Source organism: Bombus huntii, chromosome 10 (assembly GCF_024542735.1).
Source record: "Bombus huntii isolate Logan2020A chromosome 10, iyBomHunt1.1, whole genome shotgun sequence".
Taxonomy (NCBI): Eukaryota; Metazoa; Arthropoda; class Insecta; order Hymenoptera; family Apidae; genus Bombus; species Bombus huntii.
In genome coordinates, this window is record NC_066247.1 from 6,978,012 (window position 1) to 6,998,280 (window position 20,269).

General features: G+C 36.9%; 3 protein-coding genes across 17 annotated transcripts in view; 2 read left to right on the plus strand and 1 right to left on the minus strand.

Annotated features, from left to right (window-relative positions):
- Positions 1 to 6,986, minus strand: part of LOC126870228 (ras-related and estrogen-regulated growth inhibitor-like) — an 88,235-nt gene extending 81,249 nt beyond the window's left edge. Inside the window, exons 1-2 of one of the 2 annotated variants that reach the window (XM_050627752.1) lie at positions 6,674 to 6,986; positions 4,299 to 5,467 (exon numbers count right to left, since the gene is read on the minus strand). In XM_050627752.1, the coding sequence (XP_050483709.1) occupies positions 4,299 to 4,359 (61 nt within the window). In that variant the 5' untranslated portion in view covers positions 4,360 to 5,467; positions 6,674 to 6,986. The other variant, XM_050627753.1, reaches the window with a different exon arrangement.
- Positions 2,794 to 11,042, plus strand: LOC126870210 (sperm-associated antigen 1). 3 transcript variants are annotated; one of them, XM_050627709.1, is made up of 11 exons: positions 2,794 to 3,025; positions 7,957 to 8,127; positions 8,280 to 8,553; positions 8,639 to 8,849; positions 8,947 to 9,108; positions 9,178 to 9,305; positions 9,381 to 9,484; positions 9,550 to 10,249; positions 10,303 to 10,426; positions 10,489 to 10,659; positions 10,743 to 11,042. In XM_050627709.1, the coding sequence occupies exons 2-11, from the start codon at positions 7,973 to 7,975 to the stop codon at positions 10,820 to 10,822; spliced, it is 2,109 nt and encodes a 702-aa protein (XP_050483666.1). In that variant the 5' UTR covers positions 2,794 to 3,025; positions 7,957 to 7,972; the 3' UTR covers positions 10,823 to 11,042. The 3 variants fall into 3 exon arrangements, with proteins under 3 accessions (XP_050483666.1, XP_050483665.1, XP_050483667.1); XM_050627708.1 differs by lacking the exon at positions 2,794 to 3,025 and adding an exon at positions 7,073 to 7,235; XM_050627710.1 differs by lacking the exon at positions 2,794 to 3,025 and adding an exon at positions 7,073 to 7,235 and having other exon boundaries at positions 9,550 to 10,189.
- A 315-nt stretch (positions 11,043 to 11,357) lies between these two features.
- Positions 11,358 to 20,269, plus strand: part of LOC126870207 (histone-lysine N-methyltransferase 2C-like) — a 28,576-nt gene continuing 19,664 nt past the window's right edge. For 7 of the 12 annotated variants that reach the window (XM_050627688.1, XM_050627694.1, XM_050627692.1 and 4 more), the window contains exons 1-14: positions 11,358 to 11,519; positions 13,029 to 13,207; positions 13,315 to 13,522; positions 13,642 to 13,815; positions 13,892 to 14,116; positions 14,209 to 14,452; positions 14,550 to 14,667; positions 14,779 to 15,704; positions 15,796 to 17,536; positions 17,618 to 17,779; positions 17,862 to 17,991; positions 18,073 to 18,287; positions 18,392 to 18,516; positions 19,207 to 19,965. In XM_050627688.1, coding sequence (XP_050483645.1) covers positions 13,054 to 13,207; positions 13,315 to 13,522; positions 13,642 to 13,815; positions 13,892 to 14,116; positions 14,209 to 14,452; positions 14,550 to 14,667; positions 14,779 to 15,704; positions 15,796 to 17,536; positions 17,618 to 17,779; positions 17,862 to 17,991; positions 18,073 to 18,287; positions 18,392 to 18,516; positions 19,207 to 19,965 — 5,181 coding nt within the window. In that variant the 5' untranslated portion in view covers positions 11,358 to 11,519; positions 13,029 to 13,053. Of the gene's footprint in view, positions 11,520 to 11,770; positions 11,873 to 13,028; positions 13,208 to 13,314; positions 13,523 to 13,641; positions 13,816 to 13,891; positions 14,117 to 14,208; positions 14,453 to 14,549; positions 14,668 to 14,778; positions 15,705 to 15,795; positions 17,537 to 17,617; positions 17,780 to 17,861; positions 17,992 to 18,072; positions 18,288 to 18,391; positions 18,517 to 19,206; positions 19,966 to 20,269 lie in introns of all 12 variants that reach the window. The other 5 variants (XM_050627699.1, XM_050627700.1, XM_050627689.1 and 2 more) reach the window with 4 other exon arrangements.

Here is a 20,269-nt window from a genome sequence, read left to right on the forward strand (position 1 = left end):
CATTACAATTCTGATAATTCCACAAAATCCTACGATCGATCATATAATCGCAGGATTTATTTTAACGCTCGATATCAAGTTCATCGTCCTCGTTAAATTACACGATATACTCGTATACGCCTTTTTTTTCAATCGTTTAACAAGCTTTCTTTTAAACGACTAAAAGTGTTGCATAGCATGTAATCAAGACTTGATGATATATAATTAATCGCGACCTCATTAACGAAAAACCAGCCGATACCAGTCGTGCGACTAAGAAATGCTACTTTGTTCTTCATTGTGAATTATCTGTTCCTGTTTGTCAGACGTCTATACTTTCATCGTTGCCATGAACGTGTACTGATGTACTATTTGTTAAACCACCAATTATGAAAATTGATCTAACGGATCAATACGTATACATATATAATTGCCGGTTCTTACACACTTTAGAATTAAAGGAAATGATTGTTCAGCCCAACAATCAAATTACCGGAGAAATTTTGAAAAATATAGTTAGAAGTACAGTCCACAGAATTTTTGGACTTATACAGAAAACAGAAAGTCCTAGTCACTATTAAACCTAATCGCAACTTGATCGGCTTGTTTTAATTTTAAACGAATGAAATAAAAATTTAGATTCGTCTGAGTAACTATAGTTGAAGGTTCGTATCTCCTCGTTTATATTACCCTATCGTTCATTGTTTAATTCAACTTTATTCAAATTATACGCATCTCGATCACGATATCGGTTCTGTCGCTTATTAATAGGATTAATTCCAGGGGTCGGTGAACTACCCTTATTGCCTTCGTTTGATCGCTTTGTACGCATCGTACGACTGTCCGGCTAACTAATGCATCGTATTATACCGAAGACTATACGTATTCATCTTAACGGCACTTTCATTCAATCCGTTGCCGCGGTATTAGATAGACGTGCAGAAATTACACGCTTTACACGACACAATATTAGTACTGCCCACTATAATTAATACCTCTTCGATACGCTTATATCCGTATAGTCTGTCACGTAAGCACTTTCCCATAATCATAGCACAATGATACATGTCTTTCCTTGCCTTCAAGTTCGGCCAGATTGACTGATTAAATCAAGAATTCGATTGATACTATGGATAATAATAAAGTAACAGATCGTAGAGATACTCGAGGCTATTCTAATAGTACAATGATAATTTAGTCGTTAATGATACATATTTGATCGAATGCTATTTTTATAATTTAGGCAATGCTAATGTTTTCTAGTTTGACGACCTCCGACTTTACATAAATAAAAAAAGTTTATGATACTTAAGATATAAGAAAAATTTTGTAATGAAGACATCTACGAAACAAAAGAGGAAGAAATAACCTTTAGAAGAAAAGCAGGGATTCTCGATGCTTGAATGGAAAAGAATTTTGATCTGGCAAAATTTTATTCAAACGTAGTTCTAATATATACTTATACAACATACGTTAACTGTATATATGAAGATCTGTAAGTATGAAACCGGAATTTGTCTATAGATGGCCCTAGCTGATAATGTAGTTATCACTGAACTGCGTCATTAATGCCAAAAGTCTTTGTTGACATCTCACAAACATTTTCGACTCAGAACAATACAAGTTTCATACAACAGCATAGTTTGTAATAGCGTTGAACATGTCAAATTTTGTGCCTGGAAACTACGATTTGCGGACAGCATTGATTTTCTGTTACCATTTAAAGAAAACTGCTGCAGAATCGCATCGAATGCTTGTCGAAGCTTACGGTGAGCATGCTCTTGGTAAATCACAGTGCTTTGAGTGGTTTAAAAAATCCAGAAGTGGCAATTTTGACGTGAGGAACGAAGAACGTGGAAGACCACCGAAAAAGTTTCAAGACAGCAAATTGCAAGCATTGTTGGATGAGGATGACGCTCAAACGCAACAACAACTCGCTGATCAATTAAACGTGACACGAGAAGCCGTCTCCATATGTTTGAAAGCCACGGGAAAGATCCAGAAGGTGGGAAAATGGGTTCCACATGAACTGAATGAAAGACAGCAGGAAAACCGAAAAACCACTTGCGAAATGCTGCTCGCCAGATACAAAAGAAAGTCATTTCTCCACCGAATTGTGACTGGCGATGAAAAGTGGATATATTTTGAGAATCCTAAGCGTAAAAGATCATGGGTAGCTCCAGGCGAACCACCGACATCGACTACAAGACCAAATCGCTATGGACGGAAGACAATGCTCGGTGTTTGGTTGGATCAGAAGGGTGTGATCTATTATGAGCTGTTAAAACCTGACGAAACCGTTAATACTGAGCGTTACCGACAACAAATGATCGATATGAATCAAGCTTTGCGAGAAAAACGACCAGAATATCAAAAAAGGCAACACAAAGTAATTTTGCTTCATGATAATGCATCATCGCATACAGCAAAACCGGTCAAACAAACGATTGAAGCGTTCAGTTGGGAAATATTTTCGCACGCGGCTTACTCACCAGACTTGGCTCCGTCCGATTGCTATTTATTTGCATCGATGGGACACGGACTTTCTGACCAGCACTTCACTGCTTACGAAAATGTACGAAAATGGTTCGATGACTGGTTTGCCTCAAAAGAGCGACAGTTTTTTTGACGTGGCATCCATCAATTGCCAGACAGATGGGAAAAATGTATAGCTAGCGATGGGCAATACTTCGAATAAAATATTTTTAATCGTTTTCATACAATAAACGTGTATTTTCTATACAAAAATTACATACCTGGATGTACTATCGGAGAAAATTTGGGTAAACTACAGGTAAGAAGCAACAAAAGTGCTAATGGGCCAAGGAAAGAAGGAAGATTCGTATACCTGTGGCCCTTTACAATATTGGGTAATTGAAAAGGATGTACCTGAGAATGCGGCGTGCGCATTTCTAGAATATAGGTGGGAGTACAAAAATTGTGGTAAGAAGAGTAAGCGTTAGTCAGTTGTCAGTAAGCTACGACTAGTTGCAGAAGCAAGGAAGCTCCGAGCAGTTGTGAATCAATCGTTACTCACTTGCAAGCTGTAAGTATTAAGTTACAATTTGTAAGTTGTGAAAGTTGTGCAAGTTGTAAGTTGTTGCCGAGTTATTGCGAGTTGTTAGTTGTAAGTTGTTGCAGAATTGTCGCGAGTTGATAGTTGTAAGTTACTGCCAAGTTGTTCGGGGTTGCTAATTGTAAGTTGTGAATTGAGTTGTGAATTATCAATTTAATCGTCTCAGTTTTGTTGTTATATCACATTACTGCATTAAGTTCACGTTAAATAACCATATAAACCAATATAACCAATAAAAATTTTTTTTAATTTTTCCATCGAGACAACGATCTACAGTGAGATCCGTTATAACGAGATGTGATAAAATGCACGCGTACCCAGTGAAAATTCAAAGTCGATTTTCTCGAAAACAAAGCCTCGAACGAAAAATTTTTATTCTATATTTTCGACTTCTTTTTTCGGGTAAAATTATCCCCTTTCCACTTGTACCACCAGTTACCAACCACCCTGTATATTTAATTCTTTGCACTCGAGAGGCGACTCTCAGTCACCACGGCGTTCCGTATTGCAACTCCAGTGGCAAGCGAGAGGCGACAGTCCCTGCTTATGTTAGATTTCGACATCTCTAATTGATGAAAGTGCAATATTGATACGTAAATTGATTTCTTAGCTCTTCGCGTTCTTTGTTAGGAAGTGTAAATTGATAGACTTTAAAATGGAGATAAAATATTTAGTTCCATATGCCTCCGAAATTATGGTTCTGACGACGTCTCCGACGTTAGTTTAGATTCGAAGATCATAGTAAAAGTATTATAATTTAGAAACCCTAAAAAAATGGTTTTCAGAAGTGAAATTAGCTCAAATGAGGATGAACTTGATTTTGGACTGTAGAAAAATGAGATCAATTATATTCAAGAATGCATCTTGGTGAATGCTTCATAAATTATCATACAAAAAAAATACAGAAATTAATATTACAAAATCATATTTTTAAAGATGTAAACATAGATAAATTATTAGAATATAATGTTTTTGTAATTTAATTTATATATAAAATCATTTATGATAGCTGTAAGACACGCGTCACGTAAACGCTAAATCATCCGGAGTAGCTCCTACGCCCGACCCAAAAAGTTCTCGAATGCAAAAAGTTAAAAGAAACTAATCGTATTTTGCTAATTGAATCCTGATATTAATCAGCTCGCTTCATACAGTTACTTCCTACGTTATGATTGACAGCGCCACTAAAGTTCGTGTTGCGCGCGACGAACTAAAGAATTGAGGTAAAAAATTTTTAGGTTACCTGATTTCCCGACTCTGGGGCCGCCGAGGACGACCACCCTGATCCTGTTCACGTTTGTCATCAGACGTGGATGTTAGGTGTCGTTCGAGCCGCGCTTGCACATCATATGCTGTCCGATTAACACTGTTCGTGTTACTTTTCACTCGACCTACAGTTTCTTTCGTTTCGACCGTATTAAAGTCCATTCACATCACACACATACACGAGAGAAGAATCGCGAATAAACGTTTACATATACGAACCCCGTCACTAAACGATTCACGAGAAATATATTTTGTCGAAAAATGTAAACGTTCACGGACAAAAATATCGTAACTAACCTTTATAGAAGTGACGCGAATATTTCCTTCGAATACATTCACATCGGGTCAACGATATTCAAACGACAACAAAACCTCTAAAGAGTGGTTGTTTGATTTGTTCCTCGGTTCTTCTGTCTCTACACAAAGTTTCTATTTACTCACATTGCAAAGCAACCGGTGACACTCGGTCTCTTGTAGCGCATCCACTAATCACGTTCAAACTGTAGGGACAACTTCACATAGCGGTTGAAAACGCGGCATTCATTCCAAGCACGCGCTCCCCAATGGCGCGATAAACGGCGTTGAGTAAGAGCCACCTTTTTAGACCCGACGACACATCGATCTTTCGAAATGTCGCTCTCAGATGTGATTCACTGGCTCGACCGTCGCAATCTTCTCGCGAACAAGTCGGCACCGAGCGTCTCGAATTGTGACAGCCAATTTAAACGAGCGTGCAACCGCGAAACCGAGACTCGCCGTATATTATCGACCGAACAACAGGTAAAACACGATCTTCGAACTTTGTCCACTTATCACCGTTTGCGAACTTCCAGAATCGTACACCGTATGTCGCCACGGGCATATCTCGAATTTTGAAATTTCTTCTCTTTCGCGCTCACTAAAAAGGCGCCACTATAATTCGTGCCCGTCAAGAGTTTCACACTGGTCGCCTGGTCATCAAAAAATACCACTTTCTGTCCGTCGATTTCTCGCTCCTTCGATTTCTCTTTTTTCCTTTCGAAAACTTCACTTTCCACGGTCGCCACGATTCGACTGCATCCTTTGGACCACGGTGATAATAATATCGGAGGATGTGCAGGTTCTGGTAACGCCGCGGACAAACATGCGGGCTAGTGCGCCGACACGCTGCGAATAATAACAGAAGAAACGATTCAAGAAATGCTGTCTTGCTAGTTCCATTTATAACGGGTCGACGGCCTCCCTCCTCATCTTCTCTTCTCGCTTGGCGCCGCCAACGTCGGCCTCTCGTCCGGATTACGAAAAAAGGCTAGAAGGCGCGCGCGCGCGCGCCACTGCTACAACGGAGTAACACTCGCGCTCCCTCGGACGGGCAGACGAATACTGGAAGCGAGAGGCGCGCAGAACTAGACTTCAAGCACCGCCCACGTGCTCCCCTGCAATTCCTACGTCGCGCCGCTCGAATTTCTTTTTCTTTTTTTTTTTTCTTTCATCAAATTTTTCCGGTACGCGTCTTTCTTTCTCTTCCTTTTTCTATCTTCCGCTTTTTACTTTTTCTATATCGAACGAAACCGCTGACAAATCACCGTTTCACACGCGAACACTGGTAAAAGTTGTGTTAGAATTTTACGGAACCTGGCGCGGATGAGAATCCGGCGCGAATACTCGCGTATTTTCAGAAAACAAGAGACATATCGCACGGTCGTTGAATTATATTTTCACGAGAGTTACGAGATTTCGTGTCGGACCCGTAAATGGTGTCGTGTATCAATTTATGTTTCGTTTCTTTGCCGGTTTAAGTCACGTAGATTAGATAACACACTCTAGCATCCGTCGTACATCATACGACCGCGAAAATGAAATAATATATTGTTCTTTATGGTATATAACCTCGTCACGAAATGAAATTCAAATATTCGGGAATACTACGCGTGAATGTATTGTATTTTGATATTTATTTATTGACGACCGGGAAATCGTGCGTGGTTTCACTTCTCGGCGTGTCCTTTACAGATAACCCGTACACCGACCGAGCTCATTTGCAGGTTAAATATTTTATCGCTGATAGCTACTATATGGTGCCCGTCCGATGACAGATGCGCACAGTCTTACACGCTGCAGGCGTACTCCAAGCGAGAAGAGTTTGTATTCAAACGAAAGCGCTATCTTGAATTACATTTTCAGACCATAAATCAAGCGTAATGGACTCCCATTAAATTCCCTATCGACGCGACCTCCAGAAGGCCGAGCACGATATGTAAATATTAAACAGCGAACAGATGTTACTCGTGTTTGCCTGCTTTCGATAATACTATCTGATACGATTCTACGTAAGAAGATACGAAACGTAGGAATATTCGCATGAATAAATACCTGGTATTCCACTTGTGACAATAAATTCACTTGATGAATAATTTCACGATTTGATTGGCCGTTATGTGGTCTACCGTTGCTCGTGTACGTTTGATACTGTTTACCGTAATGATACGCGACGAAACGAGGCGAAATTCACTGATGAGAATATGTATACGCGAACGAGAGCGAGCGAACACGCGATACGCATAAATACCTCTACACCGAACTCACCGAGCGCTCGCCGGCGAATGCTCGAGTCTGAGCGCTTCGCACTGTCTAATATGCACTCTCCAGCGTGCCCACTGCACGCCTCGGCCACGGCATGGCGTACCGCTCCACGCTACAAGATGACTGCCGTGTTAACAGGTAAGCGGAGCGGACTGGCGGTGACCGATGCGCGAGCGCTAGTATGCAAGCGCGTGTCCGCCAGTACAGGTAACTACGCAGGCGCTCGCTCGTATAACTACAGCAAATTTTTTGCTTCCAATTATCACGCTCACGTTATCAATTCGGATGGAAGCGACTTCTTATCAAAAATAGTCTGAAATAGAATTCGCGTTATTATCGCTACTATTTTAGGGTAAAGTATATTATCAGAATATATACAGTGGCTACAAAATATACCTGCACGTACACAATTGCATTTATTATAGTATTTACATACCAATTAATTTGGTCCAAATATATTAAATTTCGTATTATTTAATAGTTCCACTCCAAAATTTTGATGTTGTAGAAATGAAACGTAGAGCGTGAAAAAAAAAAACGCTTCATTGAAAAATAAGGTTATGTGCAGGTATTTTTTGCAGTCACTAACTTTCAAGATGTACCTTTAAATTGCTAGTAATTGAGAATGTTTCTCTGTAACCTATATAATCCATCATAAAAGTTTCGTGTACTTAAATCGTTTTGAATTGAACAAAAACGTATTTCACGTGGATAAAAGTTCTAAGACTAAATTATACTGAGTAGTTTACTATCTGTCTATTAAACTACTTGTATTAGGTTTTTAAACTAATGGAGCATTAGGTACCAAATGGTACCTAATGATAAATAGGTACCGAATGATTGAATGAACGCATGCATACGTTGCTGTATATATATTCATCTAATTCATCGGTGATCTTTCGTTGGAAATGCATCATAAAGAAGATTTCCTGTCTTATCGATTGAGCCTAATATGTGAACATACCTAGTAGATAAACTATACATCTATATGAAACGAAGAATTTAGTATGTGTGTATCCATGGTAACGCTACTAATTAGGTTCTAACAGAAATATATTTTTTCCAATGAACAGTATCTTGTCTGATATCATGGTCGAAACTGATGCGGGCGTTATTCGCAATGCGAAATCTGGACAAAAATCTTTGCTCGAAAGATATGGTATACCGGTCGAGCATCTTTCATATGAATACATTTCCGAATGTGCGAACACAAGAAAGTTGGAGCGCATAGTGACTATACTGCGGTAAGTAGAAATTATAAATCGGCGGCGTTTTCAAAAATCGTCTCCTTAATAAACTTTTATCTGTATACTTAATTTTCAATGTTTTTAATTTTAAATGCGTTTTTATGTATAAATTTTAGTAACAAAAAAAATTGTTTATGTTTTATTGATAGTTCCGGTGAAGAAGGACACTATCCAGATTTACTGAAGCATGCAGAGAAACGCTTGAGCGTTATTAAGCCAACTAGTATAATATTAAGAAAGTCTGAACCCATTCTTAAACGCAATATGTTAGAACCGAACGAATGTAAGGAAATTGATAAGGATATAGACGATTGGATGACTGAAATGCATATTCGTGAAAAAGACTTAGAAGGAGGGAAAACTATAACATTAGATTTTCCGCTCATGCCGGATATCCGACAATTTAAAGAACAATCTGTAAAGGTATGTATATTTAATTATTTGTACTAAGATCAACGCGTAATTTCACTTAAAAATATTTCCATCCTGTTTTTTTTAATTCAATTAGAAAAAATCTAAAAGAAACTCGAAAAGTGCTAAAAGAAAAACAATTGCTCCGTGTGATTACGCTGCTTGGGATAAATATGACGTTGATACTGAATTGAATAAAATAGATCTACAAGATGAACAACAAAAGGTTGAAGCGAAAAGATTATTGCAGAAACAGAAAAAAATTATTCAGGAAAAGGAATTGCAAAAAAATGCTATTATTAATAAAGGTATGTTCACGAAACTACTTATCTTATATAAAATAATCCTCTAATTATTTCAAATATTGTATTGAAAGAATTAAATGAGAAAATGTGGTATTATTAGCTGCACTGACAGGAACCGAATTGGACGTGATGTCAGAAGAGGAAAGGGGAAAAGGAAACGAAGCTTTCAAAGCTGGAGATTACGAGGAAGCGTTGGAGCATTACAATACTAGCATAAAAATGAATTCAAACATAATTGCGTACAACAATCGCGCGATGACATGTAAGAAAATTTATTTCATTCATTTCGTTAAAAAAAAAATTTCGGTCAAATACGATTATATTTTTTCAGACATTAAACTTCAGCGGTACAACGATGCTCTTAACGACTGTAACATAGTACTTAGCATAGAACATACGAATATTAAAGCCCTTCTTCGTCGTGCTATGAGTTTAGAACATCTTGAAAAGTTATCTCAGGTATTCAAATATATCCACTAATTTTTTCCTTGATTATAAAAGCTTGTATTAAATAAAAATATGTATAATTATTAGGCATTGGCAGACTACGAAGCTGTTTTGAAATTAGCACCAAACGATACAACAGCGATTGCTGGCGTAAAAAGATTAAGGATGTCATGTGACTCTAGAACAGTAAGGTAAGATAAAGAAACATATTTAATTATAAGAACCCAAAAATCTATTTAATTCTGATATTTTTTAGAATGACTATCGCGGAAGAACAACCAGAAAACATAAATAAAAGATCACAGTCAAATGAAATCGAAGAAACTAGAAATTTTCTTTCGCAGTTTGGCTCGTTATTCAATATATCGAGTTACATATGTTTTTGTGACAGGGCGCCGGGTCCGTCGCATTGTTTAAGACCCAGACCACATATTAAAGCTGAGTATTGTTTTGAGAACGATAACAGAGGGACGACAACAATTAAAACTTCAAAGAAATCTGATAGTGATCAAAAAGTAATTAATTTGAACACTGTGCCGACCAAAAACTCTGTTTCTTCTAACAATTTTTCTTCCAATATACCTAAAGAGTTTCAAGAAAAAAGTAATCCTGTTTTAGGCACAAAACAGAAATCAATTTTTTCTTTCACAAGACCTCCTTGCCAAACTAGTTCAGTTATTATTGAGGAATTACCTAATGAGCCTAGTAAAAATAAATACGCGAATGATAGAATTAAACCGAACGAAACGGTTGCAAATAAGAACACAAAAATCACGAACAAAAGTCAAACGAACGATGACGAACAAGTAAAAGTGCCGAATGCTAAAAGTTTGAATAAAAATAGCGAACAAAGTGATAATTCGAACAAGAAATGTAACAGGATATCACGTGGGAAGGTAAAAGTAGCGGCTAAATGTAAAAATGAAATTAGGAAACCAGAAAAATATATTTCGAAGGTATAAAACTAATAACAAAAAAAAGCTTGTAGTTAACGTAAATTTATTTTCAGGATTTTGAGAATATTGAAAATGGATACGAATTTATGCGCATATGGCGGTCATTGAAAAATGATACTGGCTTAGAAGTATATGCTCAATTACTGAGATCACTAGACGTCAATAAACTAAATTCAAGTTCGTATCCTAATAAAATGTAACAAATTTATAGAATTTTTTTGCTATAAAAAATATTTTAGTTTTAGGCAATGAAATCAATGGAAGTATGTTCAGTACTATCTTACATTGTTTGGAACAGCACTTTTGCACTTCCAGTGACACGGAGCTGCTGAATAATTTTTTGAAATCATTTTGCCAAGTGAAACGTTTCCCAATCGTGCGTATGTTCATGAGCAGTGAAGATCTGCGAGGTATATTCGCAATGAAAATTTAATATTGTATACGAAAACATAATATTTATATCATTATTATGACACTTACTTTTGTTTTATAGTTATTAATAGAATACTCAATTTCCTAGAAGAACATGGTACATCAGGAGTTTCGTCACTGCGACGAATTTATTGCATCTAGAAATACTAAGTGTATACGCAGTTTAAGATATTTTGAATTTTACAGTGACACTTCCGCCAACTTTATACATTTTAGTGATAATACATAAGAAAATACACTAGGATACCTTTGTCTTCAATTTTATCAATAATTAAACATAGTTAATTATTAGCGAATTATATTTCGCGATTGAATATAACATTATCTAAACTATTAAAATTATTAATAAATTTGTATCTTATTTTGCGTATATCAAAATAAAAAATATTTTTACTAAAACAAGTTACTAATTATTTCTACAAGTTACGAGATATCCCTGATGCGCAGAGACCTACTTCGTTTTCTATAAAATGTACTCAAAATCAAAATAAAATCAAATATTATTAATAAACTTATTGCGTTAGCAAAATTCTATTGGTGTATCCTTTCTTCGATTCTCTGTATCAATGGTTCCTACACGTTTTCGGGTATTAGACGATGGCGGCAGCACATGTGAGCACCTAAGCGAGTGCGCACTCTGGTTTTATTCCAACATCCGGACTCCGTGACTTTAGCGCTTCGTCAGTTGCGTACTCTTCCGTTCAAGCAGCTTATGACATTTTTTTCTGTTACTACAAGATGTTTACTTGGATGAGCCGTGCGAATTTCGACGAGGATCCCGATAATTCCGCGTGCAAAGCCACCATGAAACTGCTAAGGAGACAACAGTAACTGGAAGGTACGTGATCCGGCGTGGTTACGGGCGGCCCGGGTATGTTTATAGCCTGCAAACTCTGACATAGCAATGGCGTACTGTCGCCGTAAAGGCCGTGCCAACAAAATTATACCTTGCCTTATTTAGTCTAAGTTAAGTGTGCACGCGGGAAACTAACAGCAAAACAATGTCTCGTATGTGATGATACTGTTGTTAGTGACAAGAACAGTTTGTGATTTTTGGTGATGAAAAGTGGCGTTTTTCGGTGATTATAGTGCCTCGGTTTTCCCCACTGTGTAATGACCGCCGATTGTCGAGCGGCACGCCATCCTGCTGTAGCTGACTGAGGTCTATACTGTAGAGAGATTAAAAGCTATGTGAGTTCGAACCAAAGGCGAGTCAATGTTTCTATTAACAGTGAAATACAGTTTTGAGCGAGACCGATATTTTTCTATGAAAAAGAATATTACCATAGTAATCTATGATACGGCTATAGGAATAACCATTGATACGTAAGGAAAATGATTGATGTGTTTTGCACCACACTCGTATATGAATTATCGGTAACAACTCCAACAGAGTTGAAAGTTCTCACTTATAAATTATTTTTCGGAGTCTTGATGAGTGAAAAATGGATGGCAAATTAAATAATCATTCGAATTTTATGAATGTTATGTGATTGTGCTCAGAACATCTTCGTGTAAAATATGATATTCTTTCACAAAATGTTGGATATCTATAGTAAAAATATTTATAAAAGTGGTTTAAAATATGATCGAATATTAATCAAAAGGTTAAAGATAAAGAGAATTTCTGTTTCCTGTTAGTTTTTATTATTTTGAAGGTTTGTTTGTGTCATGTTCAGTAAGATATATTTAATGTCAAGGAAAATTTAAATTTTTGATCATGGGACTATGTATCTTACATTTAATTAATGATTTTTAATATTTCAAAGTGCATATCTACAATGATATATGATGTTTTATTTCAATAAGTGTAGAAATATGAAATTTAAAGTTGGAAATACAGTCAAGGTCGAAGTTAATCTATCTATTATATGTAATATGATATTTACTTCAGTCTTTTTCCTAATGAATTCCCTTAAATGCTATTATAATTACTATATCCATAATATATCATTATGAACTTACCCATCTATTATCACTACTATATAAAGATATATATATATATATATATATATATATATATATATATATATATATATATATATATATATATATATATATATATATATATATATAATGTTTCTTGAGGATAATTTATGAGTTATAGTACTTTTAAATACAATAAAAGAATTTAATTTATATAATTAACATATGTAATCAAAGATTGTTACTATATTCATTTTAATATTCAATAGGCTAACATATGGATAATTTGAGGAGATATTGTACTAACTTTCATAGGAAAATAGTTTCACAAATTCTAATATAATTTTTTAATGTGATTATGACATAGATATACATTTAAAACATAAATAATGGTCTTTTGATGTATGATTTACTTACTTAGGACTACATAGCAACGTAGAGGTGCCATGGATGATGAAGAGCGTCTTGAGGGTGAGGAAGAAATGGAACTAGATGAAGCCTCTGATGGTGAAGATGAAGATGAAGAAACAACAGGAATTCCTGTATCACCAGCAAATTCAGATCAATTACTTGGCCCTGTACCAACAACTCCTGGTAATAGTGAGTATATGTTTTCACTATATTTTGATAAATTTATAATATTAATGGTTTACACATCATAACATTTCAATACATAATATCATTATAAAAATTATATGTCATTTCAGAGGAAGCACAAAAGTTTGTTTCTCTTGCAGTAACCCCAGATGAAGCTTTTCATGATCCTTTACGGTACCAGAAATTTCCACTCCCTGGAGGTAAACCTCTAAATATTAGGCGGGGTCCAGGTAGACCCAGAAAAGAACGGCCACCTGGAATTACACGTGGTGGAGGTACTCGTAGACCTTTTGGAAGGGGAACTACTAGAGGAAAAGGGTTAGTATTTTATTAGATTGAAATGCATAAATATAACTTTCTCTATTAAGTTGTCTTGTACATAATATATGAATATTTATGTTTTTTATGTTATTATATTTATTATTTTATTTATTTAGTCTTGGGTATGCAAGAGGTGTACCACGTCGTACTAAAAGTAAAGATGATGATACACATTCAGAATCCCCAAGTCCTCTTCGTCTTGGTGAAGATGCTACTCCTGATGGAGAGACATCTAACACTGAGAGATGCATGCCAGCACCAGAAGAACCACCATATTTTCCAGAACAATGGTAAAAATATTTAATGTTTCGGTTTTTATTTCTATATTAACTAGAACTGTAAGTTAATAACTATTTTAATTTCTAGGCCAGGGAAAGTATGTGCTTTATGTAATTTGGGTGAAAGAAGTCAATTAGGTCAGGGTGAGTTGTTAAGATTTACCTGTCCTGAAGGTTTTACCCCTGAAAAGTCAGCTAATCGTGACGAAACAACTGATCACCTTGTTGATATATCTACTGGAGACAAAAGTCCGAGAACAGCAGGTCCTGGTGCTGTGACTTGTCGTAGGCAAAAGAGTCTAGCTAAGTGCAGGTATCTGAAAATTATAATGAATAATTATGTATGTTATAAAGTTGTTTTAATGTTGTCTAAGTTGTTTATAAAAAAAAAACTATTTTTTATAGAAATACTAGTCTAACAAATTTTTCGGAACCAGTGGAAGAATTAACCATAGTAGGATATTCGGAAGAACCGGAAATAGGAACGTTATTTGAGTCAACTGGGCACTATTATGTTCATCAATCTTGTGCAGTATGGTCAAGCAACACTCAAGAGCTAACAACAGAAATATTAAGCCCAGCGGTAGTACAAGCTTCATCGAAACGTTGCGCTTGTTGTTCTCATTATGGAGCTGGAATTCCTTGCAAAGTCAGTGTTTCTTTTCTTTTATAATTTTTTGCAGATTTTCATTATATAAATATAATTAATTCCATATTAGATCATAACATACTTTTTTTTTAAAAAGGTGGCGTCGTGCAATCGTTATTTTCATTTACCGTGTGCTGCAGCTTCAAGTTGTTTCCAGGATACAAAAAGTTTGTCCCTCTTTTGTAGTCAACACTTGGGACAAGTTCCACTTTTGTGTAAGTGCTATATGATAGTTTTTTTGATACAGTTTGTGTACAATATGTATGGTATTTGTGTACAATATCTATATATATTAGATGTGCATATTTATATATTCTATTTTTTAGTGAACGGTGACATTACTTGTATGCATTGCTGTGGGATGGGAGATGTTTCCAACCTAGTAATGTGTTCCATCTGCGGCCAACACTACCACGGTAGTTGTGTCGGTTTAGCACTACTACCTGGTGTACGCGCTGGCTGGCAATGTGTATCTTGCAGAGTATGTCAAGTGTGCCGTCAACCAGAAGATGTTTCAAAAGTAATGTTGTGTGAACGTTGTGAAAAAGCATACCATCCTAGTTGTTTACGACCAATTGTTACATCTATACCTAAATATGGTTGGAAGTGTAAGTGCTGCCGTGTATGTACAGACTGTGGTTCACGTACACCAGGCGCTGGTCTTTCATCACGGTGGCATTCCCATTACACTGTATGTGATTCGTGTTACCAACAAAGGAACAAAGGTTTTTCGTGTCCTCTTTGTAGAAAGGCATATCGGGCTGCCGCATATAGGGAAATGGTTCAATGTAGTGCATGTAAAAAATTTGTTCATGGTACCTGTGACCCTGAGGCTGATCCATTAACTTACCAACATCGTAAAGACGTTAAACCTGATTATGAATATGTTTGTTTACATTGCAAAAATATGGCACTTGTGAAAAGAAAAGATAATATTGATGATTATGGTGGAGATTTGAGTTTAAGTGCGTCACAAGAAAGTCTGTATGGTGATGGAGATTCGTCAGAATTTGATTATCAAGGAGGATCAGAGGAAGCACTGTATTCTATAGGTCTTGGAAAAGGAAAACCATTCTGTGCAACTAAAATTGCGAAGAAGCGCTTAGGACTCGGAGGTGGGATAATTGGCCGCCCGAAAGGAATTGGTAAACTTGGATATCAAAAGCGACAAAAGATGACAGAATTTGGGAGGAAAAGAGGGCCCAAAGCAAAAATGAGAGGTATCTTTGGTGTACCTGGTGTAGGATTGCAGGTATGGTTCTTTGCACTATTTCTTAATGCGTTTCTCTTTTTCAAAAATGTATTAATGTGATTGTTAATTAATCATCTATCAATTATTTCAGAGACCAATGTCAGACTCATTTTCAAAAGAAGATGAACCAGGGATTGAAAATAGACTCGTATTATGTTCTGCAAAGGATAAATTTGTATTAACCCAAGATATTTGTGTAATGTGTGGTGCAATTGGTACTGACCAAGAGGGGTGTTTAATTGCTTGTGCACAATGTGGTCAATGTTATCACCCTTATTGCGCTAATGTCAAAGTTACTAAAGTAATATTACAGAAGGGTTGGCGGTGCCTTGATTGTACAGTATGCGAAGGTTGTGGTGAAAGAAACGACGAAGCTCGTTTGATTTTATGTGATGATTGTGATATCAGTTATCATATTTATTGCATGGATCCACCACTGGATTATGTGCCACATGGTACATGGAAGTGTAAATGGTGTGCACACTGCCAAACATGTGGTTCAAATGATCCAGGATTTAATAGTAGCTGGCAAAAAAATTATACACAGTGTGGTCCCTGTGCGTCTCACACTGCCTGCATATCATGTCAAGAAACATATACTGAAGGAGATCTAATAATACAATGCATTCAGTGTGAAAGATGGTTACATTGCGCGTGTGACTCGATTAAAAGCGAAGCAGAAGCAGAGAAATGTGCAGAGGAAGGCTATATTTGTGTACTTTGTCGTCCAAGAGATGTTCCACCGCCCCATCTTTTATGTAACCAACCTAAACCACAACCAAATAAATATCCTCGCTCCCCGCCACCAGCATCACGCAGTCCTGAACTGTACAAACCTTCCCCTCAACAATACTTGGTTGATGGCGTTTATTTATCTGAAGCTGGTATGAATCATATAAAATCATTAACATCAGAACATCAACAAACAAGGAAGAAAAGAAGAAAAATGCATCCCTTAATTGACAAAGAAGCAGATATAATGGCTACTATAGAATCTGTAGTTGCTGGTGGGAGTTTAGACAATTCTTTAGAAGAAAATGGAGGAAAAATAGATTTAACAGATGTTAAAGATGAACCGACAGAGGTACTCAAAGAAGGCATGGTATGGACACCACGTGGTGATCAACCACCACCAGAAGGTTTTAGTATTTATACAACTGAAAATGGCATACCAATTTTAAGACGAAAACGGCAACGTAACTTGCAAAAATTAGGCATTGGAGGTTTTATTGTTAGAATAAGGGGTACTCGCAAAGATAAAGAAGAAGATGGAGATCCAGAAAAACCATCAGATTCCGTGGTCGGCGTGAACGATGACAAGCCACGCAGAAAACCACAGAGAAGAAAACCAAAGACAAAACTTTCTGAATGTTTTCCTCTCTACATGCAGGAGGCGTTCTTTGGTAAAGATCTTATGGATACAACCAAAGAAAAGGAATTGGAAAGCAGCAGCGAATCAGATAGCGAACGAAATGTATCCGGGAATGCAGATACCATTCAGTTATCTCAAGATGAACTAAAAGCAATGGAACAAGTCAAAGCTAAACAAGAGAAAGAAGAAGAGAAAGTACCTCCAGAACCACCCATAAAACGTGAAGAAATCGTGGATGATGAAGGTAGTGATACCGAAGCCCTTGGTGACATTTTGCCTATTTCAGGTGACTTACTTGATAGTGATCTTGTTAATACTATAATGAATGAACCGGATGAAGACTTAGCTAAAGCTAGCGAAGCGTTAGATGAGTTAGATGATACACCAGGGGCGACTAAAGATGAACTGACTGATATTCTTAGTCCACATTTCAATTTGGAATCAATGGTCCGAGATACAGGTAAGCTATCTTTTTTTCTTTTTTTCTAAGATTTTACTATAACAACATGAATCAAATAATGACTAATTATGTCTTTATTAGGACTACCTAACATGGACAGTAAAGATATTGAAGAAATATTCAAAGGAGTTTTAACTGATGAATCTCAAGAATCTCAAGAATCATCAGTTTTTCCTGTTCAAGCTCAACCTCCACACCCTGCACCTTCTACCACACCACTTGTATCTCCTTCACCACATCCTGGTAAATTGATTTAATCATACTTTTTAATAAGAAATTACGATTTAAAATACATACTTTCTATTTCATTGCAAACATGATTTAGGTATACAAACTACAATGCCTATACCTCAAAGACCTCAAGTACCTGGTACATTGCCTCCTGTTGGTCAGTCTAATCTGAATTCTCCAATGAGTTTTCCACCGCCGTCTCCTTATCATTCGGAATACAGCAAGTACGTTGGTGCTTACATATAACATAAAATTAAGAAATGAAATAAAATTTTAATTATTTCTTTTTATTTTTCTTCTTGTAGTAGCCCACAATTTAGTCCAGCTTTTTCTGAACCACCGAGTCCATGGGTCAATCATGATGATGAGGGTACCTCATCAGCGGGCAATACTACAATTTCATACAACCAAAGAAGTAATCTTAAAATGGAAGCCGATGAAGCTCTAGGTTCGGGAGCAACTATATCTTCTGTTCTTTATGCAAATCTTAATCACCCAGAGTGGAAAACAGAATATCCGGGTATATATTCGTTTTATTATTGTTATTCTGAATTAATATAATTTTATTTCCAATGTAAGTTCAATTTAAAGATTATATTAATTGTATTACCTGTATTATTTAAGCTTGGTCAGAAAGGTGTAAACAAATACTGAAGAAGTGGCGTGCTTTACCTAACGATAAAAAAGCTCCGTACCTAACACTGGCACGAGATAATAGAGCCGCAATTCGCATGAAAAAAACTCAACAGGTAGGAGTAATTTCTAAGATATTCGTAATGATAACATAAGTGCTAGAAAAGCGTGAATCTTTATGTGATACGTATCCATTTTCATCTTCAAAGATGTCTTGTGCTAACACACAGGTCAAACTAACAGCTTGTCCTTTGTGTCCAATACCTGTACTTACAACTATTGAGGTTTCATTTACATGATCTGTTTAAAGAAGGAACCTGTTAATGTATAAACATAGACATATAACCAAATGCAATATAAAAAATTCATGAACAGTTACATTAACTTATAATATATCTCCTTGACTTACTATATGCTATATTAAAGTCTACTTACTCATTTATATTGGATATAATATGTGATTGCTTTACCTCTATGTTGGTCATCATCATGAATGTTATTACCTAATTATACACATGTCGAAACATATTCTTTACTTACATTCTAAATTTGAACCGCCATTTTTCGAACAATATCCATATCTTCAGTCAGATCATGTTCCATTAGAAGCGTAGATGCCCATTTTTGTTACTTTAGGAATACTGATTTAAATCTAGCTTTTCCCCGATAGCGTTCCCTCATGTTCCTTAGAATCCTCCGAAGAATTGAATTTTACACTATTGCCTTTGTATGATGTATTTTCGAAATATGTAAGCCATGAATACTATAATGTAAGTGTGTGAACGAGGCACCCCTTGAACCGACAGATATCCAAGGATATACCAAGCACCACCCCAGTCACTGCAACAAGTGCACCTACCATCATCACCAAACCTGTAACAACTATGACATCAGCTCAAGTTTCTCCAGTAGTAGCTATGGCCTCCAACCAAAGGCAGATTGGGCTTTTGACCTCAGTGGGCAGTGAAAAGACACAGGAAAAGAATGGAATGACTGTGTCGACAACAGGAGTGACAGTATCAACAGTTAGCAGTAATCATCATGCGGAGGTGTGTGCGGTGCAGGGACCGCCGAAGCAGCTAACATCTACTTCCCCAAGTCCTTCTCCAACATCCACGACCCCTTCTTCTTCACCTAGGCCCAGTTCTGTGAATTCTATTAATTCCATTAACAGCCTGGCGCACCAAGAGATATCCGGTAGCCAGGCTAGAGTAGCTCAGTCGCCAGCCACGCCTTGCACATCAGCAACTGCTTCTTCTTACTGCAACACGGGCGCCGGTGAAGGGCAGCATCAAACATCACCATCCCAGCAACGTCCTACACCTGCTCACATTACGATCAGTACCAGTACTATCGCTAACAGTCTGAGCATTTCTCAGGCATCCCCCACTACCAACGTTATGGTGGGAGTAGGTCCTGTTCGCCAATTATCCTCGGTAGACCACCAGATTAGAGTGCTCACCCCATCTGAAATCATGCGCACCCTTCCTTCCCTCAGCCAGGAGCACTACGATCCGCCACCCACTGCAATTATTCACACTGTACCTGTACAGTCCCCGGCTATGGTGAGCCACCTATTCTGTGCCTCTAGTGTCTTGCCTTGTGCCACGTGTCTGATCGACATTTAGCGTCCTTTATCCGTCTTTAGATCAGAGACATTAGAATTCTTGTTGTGTTATGCAACAGTGACACTTTAGTTATTCCTACCAAGGATCTGAAACACTCAAAATCTAGAGTACCCTGTACCATTAATGTATTGCATTGATATGATAAATAGTGTTTTGGAACATTGGTTTGATGCGGTGAATCATGCAATCTTATGTTGCTTTTGCATCTATCAAGGTGTATTACATTTATTGGATATTATTT